General features: G+C 51.3%; 1 protein-coding gene across 2 annotated transcripts in view; it reads right to left on the bottom strand.

The window, feature by feature from the left end:
- GAP43 (growth associated protein 43) overlaps positions 1–13,773 on the bottom strand; it is a 283,328-nt gene extending 269,555 nt beyond the window's left edge. For both annotated transcript variants that reach the window (XM_069635907.1, XM_069635908.1), the window contains exon 1: positions 13,440–13,773. In XM_069635907.1, coding sequence (XP_069492008.1) covers positions 13,440–13,469 — 30 coding nt within the window. In that variant the 5' untranslated portion in view covers positions 13,470–13,773. The remainder of the gene's footprint in view (positions 1–13,439) is intronic.
- Positions 13,774–14,386: the final 613 nt, after the last annotated feature.

The raw sequence follows: 14,386 nt of genomic DNA, 5'->3' as shown, positions 1-14,386 counted from the left end.
CATTCTTTCTCTCTTATTCCTGACTGTCTGACTTCTGGTGTCATCTTCCACTCCTCACTCTCCTTCTCTCCTCACATCATGGACCTTGCCAAGAAGACCCACTTCCAGCTGCACCTCCACAGACGCATTCTCCCTTTCCTCACATTTCCCCAGAAACTCAATTTCTCCAGAATGTTGGTCCTCTCTAGGCTGGGCTACTACAACAGTCTCTTCCTCAGTTTGTCTAAATCCTCTCTTTACCCCCTTCAACTAATCCAGAATCGGACTGCGAGACGTATGCTTTGGCTCAAGCCCAGGGACCACATCTCTCCAGCCCGGAAATCTATCTACTGGCTCCCGGTTGCTGCGAGGATCAAGTTAAAAACCCTCTGCATCATCCACAAAGCTTTCTAGGGCCTGGGACACCACTACATCCAACTGTCTCTTCCTAAATACCTCCCTGCTAGAGCCCTTCAGTCTTCTAGCTCCAATTCTCTTTAGATCAGATGCTTTTCCAAGCAGAGAGTGGGGCTTAGATCTCTCTATTCCGCAGGTGCCTCCCTCTGAGATGGCCTCCCTGTACCTCTCAGACTTGAGTCAGATCTTCTTAAGTTCCGGAAGCTTCTCAAGACCCTCCTTTTCCCCTCCTCCTTCCTTCTCCCCCATCCCCTGCTAATGTCCCACTCTGCCTCTTTTTTACTGGCTGTGTGGTTCTTTCTAATGATTCTTACAGGGCACCAGGCCCTCCTCGATCAGTCTACCTTTACGCTTGGTCTCCCCTGACACCCCCACTCCCCTGACCTGCACTTGCCCTTCCAGGCTCCTTCCCCCTGCACTCGCCTGGCTGAGCCAGCACTCGATTGAGCCCATCCAGCGCCATCCCTCGCACTTAGCATGTGGACCTTCTTCCCTTGCACTCTCTGCATTCCCTGGCACTTGTCCACCTTGCCTCCCCACAGCACTCGCCTAACCCATGGGCCCTTGTCTTCCCTTACCGGCACTCTCCCGTCCCCCTGCATGTCTTGTTAATTTGTGTTTTTGGTCAGTGGCACACACATGAATATGCCAAATCATGTACATGCTCTACTCGATTGGAGGGGAAGGCCATTCACCAATGACACACTGGGAACAGGTGGTCAAGTGCAGTGAAGGAGGAGTGCTTCCAGTACTCCGAATAGTCCAAATGTCACCCTTAAATACTAGACAGCCATCAGTATTCACTCAGGCAGCCATGAGTATTTACTCTGAGCAACGTTGTAACTGTTAACTCTCCCCCAAAGACCTCATGTTACTTAAGACAGAATTCCCCACTATACCCAACTGCAGCTGGATACGGAACATCACTCCTGGACAGTGTCACTCGCACAGGGTGGGTTGTTATATACTTGAAGCAAGCAACATGTTGTATTGCATGAGGGCTGGCTTTCTGCTCTATTGAAAGCTTGTGCATGGATGCAAGCTTTGGTTCTCCATTGCAGCCATTCTCAGTCAAATGAAGACACAAGATACACCAAAAACGGAATCTCAAAATCCACCATGAAGGTCAACTCACAGCTGAATATTGCAAGCCATCATGAAGGTGATACGGCAACTGAATATCGCAAACGGGCAGGAAGTGCACTGACAGCACAATATTACTTGTTATCATGAAGGTTTAACTCCACCAAGTATCACTAGCGACAAAGATGTGTCGCTGTCACCTCGGGATCAGTAGCCGTCATGAAGGTTCACTGACACATGGACATCAGTAGTCTTCATGAACATTCAATGACAACAAGATATCACTAGCTACCAGGAAGCTGGTATCAGAGGCCATCCAGGGCGTTCAAAGGCACCTGGAGATCATCAGCCATCATGAAAGTTAATTAATACCTTAATATCAGCAGCCATCTCGAAGGTTCATAGACACCTAGACATTGCCAGACATTATGAAGATTCTCCAATAGCTGCTATCAGTTGTCATCATGCAGATTAAGTGAAAACTGGATATAAGTGGGCATCATTAAGGTTTACGGACACCTGGATATAAGTATCCATCATGAAGACTCGCCAACACCTGGATTAAGCTAGCTATCTTGACGGTTGAACGACACCTGGATATCATCGGCCATCATGACGGTTCACCGATAATTTGCTTGCTATCGTGAACTTTCGTCTGACACCTAGCTATTGCTAACTGGCATAAATGTTAAACAACACTTGGCAATTTCTAGCCAGCATTGAGGTTGACCAACAACTGGATATTGCTAGCTGTCATGGAGAATCACCAACATTCACTCGTAACAGACTGTTTTGACAACAGCAGTCATCTGCAAAGATGGCAAACAGGTCTCTTAGATGAACCGCCTTAGCCATAACCCCAGGCTATTAATCAGCTATCTGCAAGGACAGCCAAAGAGCTCTCTTAGATGAACCACCATAGCCATAGCCCCAGGCTATTAATCAGCTATCTGTAAGGACAGCCAAAGAGCTCTCTTAGATGAACCACCTTAGCCATAGCCCCAGGCTATTAATCAGCTATCTACAAGGACAGCCAAAGAGGCCTCTTAGATTAACCACCTTAGCCGTAGCCCCAGGCAATTAATTAGCTATCTGCAAGGACAGCCAAAGAGGTCTCTTAGATGAACCACCTTAGCCATAGCCCGAGGCTATTAATCAGCTAGAGCTTGTGCTTTGATTCCCCTCGTTTGGGTGTTTGGGGTCCTTAAATGTGCCAACTTGTAGAACTGGAATTCAGACCGGTCTGCTCAATCACCAATGCCACATCAGCCGTCCACATCAAAACAGTCAAGGAATCTGCACTGAGTGGCCTTAAAAAGAGCAGCTAATCTGCATGTAATCTGCATACTGCTGGCTTTTCATCGAAGGGGACATGAACCACCTTTTACTGTCTCACTGAGTTGCATTGCCAAAATAAGAAACTGTGCCAGATGATCAGAAAATGTTCTAATGCAATCTCTTTCGTACATTCAGCTGGACAGTGTTGGTGTTGATGTTGGCGTGGATGAAGCCATTTTACATCTGTCGTATGATCGGACGATGCAGAATTGCAGCTCAGTATTGATAGCAACCAAGTTAGCAATGAATAACAACATTTTTAGAAACCAGATCAAGAGAATACTGGAAGAAAGTATATGTTACTGCAATGCCAGATCGAATTCCCTATAAGTATGCTGTATTGATTTGTATGCTGTTTCTAGGCTAGTTTATACAAGTTATATATTTTCCAAACACTGATTGGTCGACTTATTTTATGGCAGGGAACAAGACTAGAATCTCAAAGAGAATATATTGGAGTTGTATGTCCTGAAGAATGCCAAAAGACGTATATTTGGACTGAAACATATCATATTTGGACAATCGTTGATGTATGTTTTCTATATATAAACAGCACTGTATGTTTTTCAAGCTCCATTTTCTAGACTCATTTCCTTTCACGTTTCTTCTTATACTGCCCCCTTGAAATGTTACATCACAACAGAGGGCGGGTGCTCCTGGATAGTTCTCTTTAGGGTCTCCAATAGTACTAACGTCATTTGTTGTCACTTAATGAGTAGCTTACGTTGGCATCCTTAATGAGAAACAGCTGAGGCCCTTGTGACTTCACACGATTATTCTCAGGAGAATTCTCAGCCAAATGTTTACTGTGTTTTTCCAAAGCCACAGGAATAGGCTTGGTGTGTAAAGGCGATCACATAAATAGCTCTCTGTGATCATCGTGGGTGCTTGGTTTACTGTCTGGGGAACAAGGCCAGGAACGATGTTGGCCTCTATGAATGCGCCTCTTCTTAAAATAGCTTTTTTTAAATGTTTGCTCTTTCTAAAAAATGCAATTATAAATGTATTGGTTTCATTCAGCGAACTGGATGGCACGTTGGTTTCATTGTATTTTCATACTTTGCAGATTAGAGTGTCCAAGCGTTTTGCCTGCTGTGGTTTAGCAGCACAGTGAGGTTTGAAAAGAATGCGTGGCACGATATTCCTTCTAGCCCACAGAAACCTCAGGTATGCGGAGAGCAACGTGTTTGAGGACAGCAACACCTGTGGCACCCCAGCAGACAACACGTGATCCTCTAGGGCCATTCATCGCAGAGTCGGCAAGGAGAAAGGTGACCCACTACCAGGTCGCATGCCCTTAAAATGTGCCACATTCCACAGACACAAAATAAGCAGCTGTCCTACAGCTCCTGAGGCTCATCCCTGCTCAAGCCCCACCCCTCGTCTGAGGCCTGCCCATCCTCTGTAGCCCACTCCTGATCTTCGTCCAACAAAGCAATGCCAGTGGTGATGATTGATTCAAAACCTCCCTTCCATCACTCATCAGTGTTGCATACGTATAAAACTGTTGCATAGCAAGAAACTATGGAATAGACTTAAATAGAGATATATTCCAAGGGTTCCATAGAAGTATTGACTACAGTTTTCTAGCTTGTATTCCACATCTATGCTACCCGCAGAGGGGCACTGGGGGCAACCCTATAGATAAGCAGCCTACAAGCATCGTGTGCTCCTTAAACATAAACAGACACTCCCGCCCAAACAAATAGGACACAGCATTCACATGGGACCTTACCCTCCCTGCTTCCACCTACACTGTCAGAGTATATATGTGTTTGTAATGGTGGTACCAGAAGAGAAGTGCTGCAGAGATGAGCTTTAATGTTACTGCCCTATCTAAAGAAAACCTTCAAGGTTAGTAATTTTACCAGCAATAATTCATAGGTTCAAAAATCCACAAACCAAAAAGTAATACTATTTTTAGGTCAACATATATATTTTACTTCCATTACAAATACCCCGTTGGCATTGGGAATTACTTCTTCTTCTACTTAATTATCGGATGCGTGGGCGGACCCACGCAGGTGCTTCCCCATCCTAAAGGATGATGTGCACCAGACCTACCAATCAAAATTTAGCTCACATAAACTCACAACTCCTCCCACCGCCCCGTCTGCCTCACAAAATCCAACATCACACTCCTCCTCCTCCTGCCTCTCACCCCGTCATCTCCCACCAAAGTCCTCCCACTCAGCTCAGCCACACCCAGCGCAGACCACCGAACCCTCATCAATTCTTTCTCTTCAACATGTCTCTCACACCTAAGCAGAAAATGGCCCACAGTCTCAGGCACCTCACACACCGCACAGTCCCTCGACTCATGTTTTCCCACTGGAAACAGACAGTCATTCAGCCCCGTATGCCCTATCCTCAACCGATTCAGCATCACCTCCACCTCCTCCTCCATTCCAGACTCCCCGCATCCACCTTCACCGACACTTTCCCACGAACACCAAACATCCACCTGCCCGTCACCCCACTCACCCACCTCTTCTGCCACTCATCCATGACCCGTCTCACCATCACAGCCTTCACCTCATCCACACTCAAAGGCAACCTCACATCAACCGCTCCCCTCCTCATACCCTCACCCGCCGCCAGATCCACCAACTCATTACACAAAATTCCACTTTGACTGGGGACCCACGCCAACTCCAAATCCATTCCCCCTCACACACCGATCAATCTTCCTCCTGATGTCCAAAATCACATCCTTCCTATCACCATCCCCTGCCACAATCGCCTGCAACCCACTCAATGAATCCGAGAACACCACCACCTTCTCATACCCCAACTGGCACACCCTATCAATCGCCAATGCAATCGCCACCAACTCAGCTGTACAAATAGACACATCATTCATCAGTCGCCCCACTTTATACTCCCCAGTGCTTTCCAAATAATATGCCATACCCACTCTCACAGACACAGGATCTTTCGAACCATCCTTGAACACTTTACATCCTTCCTTCCCTGCCACATACGCCTGACCCAAAGCCTTGATCTCACCCCGCAAACCCCGCTTCTTCGACACCACATTTGCCAACTCTAAACACACCTTTGGAGACCCCATCATCCACATCAGCCTTCTCAGCAAATCCGGACCCGTCACAGCCAACAACTCACCTACACCCCACTTCACTCCCTTCTCCCACATATGAAACCCCATAGTGCCCCCTTCCTCCTCCATCGCACTTGAAATCAGCCCCTTATACAACATTCGTAAACACTTCTGCTGCGCACCCCACTCTTTCCCAGACACCGCCCGCAACAAATTCAACCTACATTTACACTTATCCACCACACCATCCACCTGCACATTCCAGTTCAACTTCCTATCCAAAATCACCCCCAAGTACCAAAACTCTTCTACGCTCTTTAGCCTCACACCTTTCAAAACCAAGTCCAACTCCTGCTGCACCCTTCTCCTCGAGAAAACCATACTCACACTTTTATCCACAGACACCGAAAAGCCCCATTTCCCACACCACTCCTCCATACGCACTATCGCAGCTTGCAGCCGACTCTGCACCAACAACAAACTCTTGTTTACTCCATCAAAATCATTTTACACTCAACTTCCAAAGTTACAGTGGGTTTCAAAGACTTGAAATAAAGGCTTTCACCTGGAATGTGAAGAATAATGTGTCATGCCAACCAAGTCACCCACAGCTCATCGCCTCCCAGTAGCCATTACCACATGTTCACCTCCAGTTCAGAACCAAGTAGGCAATTCAAATGAGCAATGCATTGTGGGTATGCATACTTGCTCAAAAGCCAAGTCTTTACTTCAGGAAACTATCTTTGAATATAAGGCAGTGCTATTTTAAACATCGCCTTTTTTATATCCAGGACTGGCCGCTCTCAAGTATTCAGACAACTGCAAACATAATTCACCGTCATTAAGGCTTATCCTTACAGAAAAGTCTGAACCCCTGTAGATTAAGGTCATTTGCATAGCCAGAATCCATTTCATATTTGGTTCTGATCTGGAAGTGAACCTCCACTAATGACTTCTGGGCTGTGTATCACTTTCCTGAAGTGGCTTGTTCTGCATTCACGTTTGGAACTGAAGAGTTATTTTCCAGTCTTTTAAACTCACCATGACCTTTGTGGTATTTGCTCCAACCACAAGGGTTTCCATTCTGAACTGACAATCCCAAATACGGATGAAAACGTATATAGAGTGTTCTGAAATCCTGATAGTTGTCGTCTGCTTGGGTTGAAAAATGTTATTTACTCCCCTGTACCTAAGACATGTTCCTGAAGCAAAGACTTCACAGTTGAGCTTATTTGCTTACCCACAATGCATTTCCTATTTGGTTCTGAACTGGAAGTGAACTTCTAGTAATTGCCTCTGGGTGGTTGTGTGTGTGACTGGGCTGGAATAACTGAAACAACTCATAGTGATAATAGCTAAAGTGTTATAGATAGATAGATAGATAGATAGATAGATAGATAGATAGATAGATAGATAGATAGATAGATAGATAGACCGACGGACTGACGGACAGACTGACAGACAGATAGGCGGACGGACTGACGGACAGATAGATGGATGGATAGATATATAGATAGATAGATAGATAGATAGATAGATAGATAGATAGATAGATAGATAGATAGATAGATAGATAGATAGACATGCAGTAATTTTTGGAAGAAGATTGACCCTCCCACGCCCTCTTCAGGGCATTTCCCATGGTCTGATCAACTTTTGTAGACTCAGGCGAAATGCTTTGAAACGTTTGAAAGGACGCACCAAGAGAACTCTCCAAAATGATGACGCCTAAGTAGGGCAGGGCAGCAGATACCAGAAAACCTTCATCAACTCAAAGCTCCGTTAGCTGTGTAGGACAATGGCCTTCTCCTCCCCAGAACAGTCCATTAGTGTGCTAGGCCGCCAGTGGCCTAATTCATTGATGGCACCAGAAGCCCTCACAGGAGGAAAAAAGGCCTGAAAAGAGGCGCGCCTTGGTTTCAGGATACGAGTCCACGGTGGCCGTCACAAGTCAAAGGCCAGCGATTGGCTTTACAAACAAGTGGTGGACAAGTGCGTCTTTCTTCACATGTATTGGCCCCTGCAGTAAACAGAATGGGCAACATTCCATACCCGAGGGCCATGCATGGAAGAGGCATTCACCCCTCTCCTCGTGTCAATTACTCGTCATTCCCATGAGTGCCCTGTACCAGCATGTTCTCTCTGGCATTGCCAGACGTGTGTATTTCCAGGCAGCGCCTTGAAGCCAGACGAGCCTTCCGGGCTTTATAACATCACGGATGAAGCACAGCCTCCTGCCGGCAGCACACACAATGGACAGCTGCTGCGAAAAGATCACCTGAAACCCCCAGTATAAAAAGCTATGCTGTGTCATCTCGAAGGCCAAAGGGTAAGAAAGGCGAGCCAATCGCCGGTGCCTGGGCAACCGAGTCTTACAAGGCTCTGAGGGCGGGAGACGTTCCATGCCCCTCGGGGCATCGAATCCCAGCTCGGTCATTAATTTTCCTGGGTTGTACTCTGTCCATGCCCTACCCACCCATCCCCCACCTCCCACACACACACTCCCCATGAGGGCGAGCGCCGCTTGGGCAAGCGGGCTGCCGAAAGTACCGGTCCCTTGTCAATGCCCAGTCTGGCGGCACTGATGCCAGCGGGGCGAGAGGCGGCGGCCCGGGGATTGTTTCTCCGAGCAGGCAGCAAGGTGTCTGCAGGGTTCTGAGGCTCCTGATTGGCGTGGCATCGGGCCTCTCTCCCTCGCGCTGGTGCCCCTGTATCTTCCACGGGAATCCCATGGAGCAGCACATGGCAGGGACATAGTGCCTGGTGTATTGGCGACCAGGTGACCCAGGACCTGTGCCTTTGAAGGCCTCCACCGGCTTGGCGTCGGACTGCTTCCACATGTGCCAAATGCAGGACCTTAATTGCCATCCAAGCCAAGGGGGCGATAGATCACGTTGCCTAGACGGACAGACAACCGCGGATTGGTGCCAAGAGTCCGCGGTCCCGGTGTGGCCCGAGCCGTGCCGTGCTTCTTGCACCCCGCACGTGGGCAGACGCCCATTGGGTCATCAATAAATCCATTATCCGTTGGGCATCGCCCGGAGGCTCGTTTCAGCGCATACAGAGCAAAATAGCTTAGTGGGTTCGGGCCCCCACGGTGTAGTCAGTGTAAATGCACCCTGGTGACCACAGGAGGCCAGGCAGCCTTCCGTACTACCAAGGTCGATCAAAATGATAGGGGCGGGACAATGCCTGTCAGTCACAGTGCTACGACGCATGCAACCGTGGAAGTAGGCGCTATTAAAAAAGCATGCTGTTTAGGACGTTAGGGTATTTCAGAATGAACCCGTGTACAGCTAAGGTGCATATACACATTTAATCAAGCCATGCAAATTGGTATATGCCCATAATTCATATGCCTGCCTCTACAGTGTGCGGGGAACTGTATGCAGGTGTGTTTGCTTACATCCCTGGGTATATCTGGCGTTCTATGTTTAATGCATCAGGTTAACTAGGTTGGGGGGGAGGGGCGAGATCGGGGTTCCCAGCCAGACTTTGATGCAGTCTTCGTGTTTGCAGGCTGGGAGCGAAATCAAGCGCCGCCGCCCTGTTAAAATTCCAAGCACCTCTTGCACCTGGCTCGGCGGGTGCTTGGCACTGCAGCTCGTCCCTTCTCAGAGAGCCCAACGGCGATGCAAAGCCCCGTCCCTTGACCCACATCCCGAGGAGATGTCTACCGTGGGCGCATCCCTGGCAGGCGGGCGCCGGTCGCGTCCTCCCGCTGCTATTTCAGGAAAAGCCTTCCAGCGTGGGATGGCAGGGCGGGGCGGTTGCTCGCCCGCCCTCCCCTCGAGCAGCCCTGGGGTAGGGAACCGCGTTGCCAGCCCCGTGGCTGCTCGCAGCACTCGGAGAACAATGCATGCCACGTGCCTCGCATCTCTCCGAGGAGACCAGCACGCCAGGATGCTGCTGTCAAACTCTGTTAGGTCTGCTCTCTGTCATTGAATGCTTCCAGCCGTCTCTGTCTCTATCCCCCCTTCTCCCCCTCTCTTTCACTTCCCATACACACTTCCAGCTCCCCCGTCTTGTGAGGTCCCTTCCTGCTTGACATGGCCCGCCCGTATGGGTCCCCTCTTTTGCGCGGTCTCTTTGCCCTTTCCTGTCCTCCCCTCTCTGACGCTCTCATCTCTCTCCCTCTGTCTCTTTAATCTGTGCACTCTCCTCTCTACATTGGCTCCCTTCCATACTCTTTCTGTCTCCCCCCTCCCTCGGGTTGCCTGTTTCACCCCCCCCCTTCCTCTCTCTTTCACGGTTCCATCCACACCCTCTTACTATCCCCCACCCCCTCTCGACTCCCCTCCACTCGCTCCCGCCCCGCCCACTCGACTCGCCCATTCTTCGCGCAGAGAGCCACACCTTGGTACCACCATCCCCACCGCACCACATTACATACTGCATGTTACACCGAATCACGTCACAGCGCACTGCCGTGCACCACCACCCTCCCCCACACCTGTTCCCAGCCACGAATAACCCGCTACTAGTACCCGGTCGATATTTCTTAACCGATCACTTTGAAGTGAACATCGGACGTATTTTTCACTGCACCCCGCAATTCACATGTAGGAGGATCCATGGGGAGGGGTCCTCAAAATTCGACCATGCAATATATAGCGATGTTGGGGTGGTGCGGACACAAGTTATGTTTTATTGCAGAAGGGGGGTAGAGGGATCCCAGCATCTCAACCCCCCCCCCCCCCCACCCCAATCACACACCCACAAAATATGGCGTTTGGTGGTTTGGCGGCTTGGGGTGGCAGGTTAACGTGATATATAATGCCATGCCCCCACCCCATCCACACCAGCCTGCATTTCACACGCTGCCCCCTCTGCCACTGGCACTGCACTGGTGCTTGCGGCAATGTCTTCGGTCTGGATAGGAACGCGCCATCACCATTGCTGCTCTGTTTCCACGGCTACGCATTGCCGGCGGGAGATGGGGCGTCTGGACCTCCGCCCTTTCTCGATGAAACACATATCACGGTAGTGGCCGCCCCAGTACCTCCGCATTTTTTGTGATCTAAGAGGATAATTCTGATTTTTGTAAGTGTTTTTGGGGGCGGAGAGGGTTGGGATGGCTATATAGGTGAAGAGTTGGCGTGTGGGGGGTTGTTCACCCTCCCTTTCCAATGATCGCGCTATCTCCAATATCATAGGGTGGGGCGCGGCCCCTGGCGCACATGTAGCCTCCCCGGACCTGGAGCGGCCGAGTGTCCCTGCCCCCACCATGCTCGCAGCCCATCAGGGCGGGGTCCTCTCATCCGCTCCTGCCCACGGCCCCCAGGGACCCAAACTGCAGAGCCCCGAGCCGTTCACTTCCGCAGGACGGCGGGTGGTGATAAGCCTCGCCCCCACACACCCAACCCGTCTAGTGTCCTAATTAAACAACAGGTTGTCTCCTGGAAGAGCAGGGGGTGGGGGCAGTTCATGGTTCGAATAACCTAGTCTGTAAAGTGGGGCAGTATGGGGAGCAGAAACAAACCCACCCATGTTGAGGGGAGGCAAGGCTGTACTGACACCCCATTCCGAAAGATTTTAAGGGGGCGAGGAGACATCTTCCCCTCCCCCATCTATTCCGTAACGGTGGAGGGGGGGAGGCGTTCAATTCCAACGAAGGTTGAGGGGTACAAGGAAAGGCAATCTTCGCCTGTACTATTTCCAAAGTGTTATGCTTGACGGGCCCCACATATGAGGGGGCAGTGGATGAGGGCAGACAGTGACTCCCGCAACCTGCCCCCCAAGAGCGCGGCAGAAAATACGGCGCTGGCACGTGCTCCCTGCAGGGTAGTCTTCGCGACATTCTCACCGGGTCCTTGTCCATTTGGCCACCCCCACCCTCAAAGATAATAAAGTTGCGTCTGCCCTGAGAACACGGACCCCCCATATGATCGACTCCATTGCCACGCTGCAGCCGCGCGCACCCATCGCCTTGCACGCACACCGACGCACACCTTTCAAACACCGCCAGACACAAAGGCTCAGGGGCGGCTTCTTAGCCCGCGACAAGAATATCCTGTACACTCCCAGCCATGAATAGTGGTCCCTCGTGGCCAGAGGGGAGGGGGGAGGGGCCGAGTGCCCCTGGGCCCACCTGTGGCTCACGCTGCATCACCTGCGCTCCATCACCCAACCCGCTCCACCCTCGCCCTCCTACCCCCGGTGCAGACACACCCCGCCTCTGAGGACTGGCCCCAGGATCCAAGCTCCAGCCCATGCCCCCCTTCCCTCCCCCCAAGCAGTCTACCGTCTCTTCCTCAGAGCACCACAGCACCCCCCAGGCACCAACAGGCAGAGAAGCTGCGCTGCCAGGTCACGGACTCGAGGGTGGCAGTGTCCCGGCAATGCCCCATATCCCACAGCACACCCTCATTACATCCCATTATCCGAAATGCTCCATCCCACCCACCGCCCAACCAACCCCCTTCATTCCCGCCGCCCTGCATCTTCAGTGCCACATCTCTCCACCAACCTACGAATCTTCAAACCCCCATCACGCCCCTCCCCACCCACCAAATCCACAGGTCAGCGTGTTCGGCGATTCAGCGACCCCCGCTCTCTGCAGCCTAAAATACACGCTGCTCAGCCAGCACACGAGGGCTCATCTCCCACCCACTCGCACTGAACACCAGTGCCCCACCTCACCTACGACCCAGCACCTTCAACCATCATCTCCCTGCCCCCTCTACCCCCGCTGGGTTCTGTGCTACCCACAGGCCAGCACCTTCAACATTCATAAGCACCCCCCCCCGCCCCAACCATACCTATAGCGCAGCACCCTCACGATACCTCGCCCGCCCTGTCCCTTTGGACCGCGCCCTGGTCACAGCTCAGCACCTTCAAGCCCCATCTCCCACCCTCTCCATTTGAACCCCGCCCTTCTCAAAGCCCAGGAGCTCCTAGATCCATCTCCCACCCCCGCCCTTTGAACCCCACCCTTCCCAAAGCCCAGCGGATCCGAGCTCATCTCACACCCTCTCCACGTGAACCCTACCCCACCCTACCCAAAGCCCAGCAGCACCCACCCTCCATCTCCCACCCTCTCCCTTTGAACCCCAACCTTCCCAAAGCCATGCAGCTCCTAGCTTCATCTCCCACCCTCTCCACGTGAACCCCACCCTTCCCACATTCCAGCAGCTCCTAGCTCATCTCCCACCCTCTCCCTTTGAACCCCAACCTTCCCAAAGCCATGCAGCTCCTAGCTTCATCTCCCACCCTCTCCTTGTGAACCCCACCCTTCCCACATTGCAGCAGCTCCTAGCGCATCTCCCACCCTCTCCCTCTGTACCCCACCCTTCCCACATTCCAGCAGCCCCTAGCTCCATCATCGATTGAACCCCACCCTTTTCACAGGCCAGCACCTCAAAGCTTCATCCACCCCTGGACCCCACCCTGTTCACAGCCCCCTCAGATTGCTCATCCACCCACCCACTCCCTCTGCCCCACAGCCGAACCCCTCAGCACCCCACAATATCCGGAGCGCTGGCAATGACCGATCCACCCTCCTATATCACCAAACAAAATGAAGGCAGCCAATGAAAGTGAAGGAGAGGTGCGGTCCTACCTGTTTGGTTCTCCTCATACAGCACAGCATGGCTGGTGGTAATTTGGCTTCGAGTGTCTTCTCTTCCTCTGGTTCCTTTCTTGCGCCTCTTCTTCCGCGCGTGTGCCCCTCTGCGCGCCTCTCTGGGTTCCCTCTTTCACTCTCCCCCGCACACACGCACACACACACACATACACACGTGCACCAGGGCGGCTAGCGGCGACTGGAGGCTCCTGTGCTCATCTCACACGCAGGCGCTCTCCTTCGTTCCCTCTCTCCCCCTCTCTCACTCTCTCTCCTCTTCCCTGGTTGACAGTATCTTCCCCCGACTTGAAGCCAGCTCCCAATGACTGTTCACCTCCCTTCCTCCCTCCCTCCATCCTAGACAGCTGCCCCCTCCCCTCTCTGCTCCTTGCCAGCCTCATGAATATTTAAGTCCTCCAATCTGGACCCAATTACCCAGTGACGCTAGCACTGTGTCCATGACACACGCACACCCCTCACAGACACCGAGGCGTGCACGCATCCCTAGCACACACACACAGTCTTACAGAGAGAAGTATGCACGCATACCTGAAACAAGCAGGAGCACATACACACACGAATCCCCCAAACATACACACAAAAGGAGGCACACATAAAGAAAACACATATATCCCATATACCTACACACACACACACACACACACACACACACACACACACACACACACACACACACACACACACACACACACACACACACACACACACACACACACACACACACACACACACACACACACACACACACACACACACACACACACACACACACACACACACACACACACACACACACACACACACACACACACACACACACACACACACACACACACACACACACACACACATATACACACACACACACACATTTAAACACACATATACATGTGCTGGCATTTAAACACATATTCCCACACTAA

This window comes from Ambystoma mexicanum, chromosome 7p, assembly GCF_040938575.1.
Source record: "Ambystoma mexicanum isolate Mex_15411 chromosome 7p, UKY_AmexF1_1, whole genome shotgun sequence".
NCBI lineage: Eukaryota > Metazoa > Chordata > Amphibia > Caudata > Ambystomatidae > Ambystoma > Ambystoma mexicanum.
This window is presented reverse-complemented; position numbering and strand designations above follow the sequence as displayed.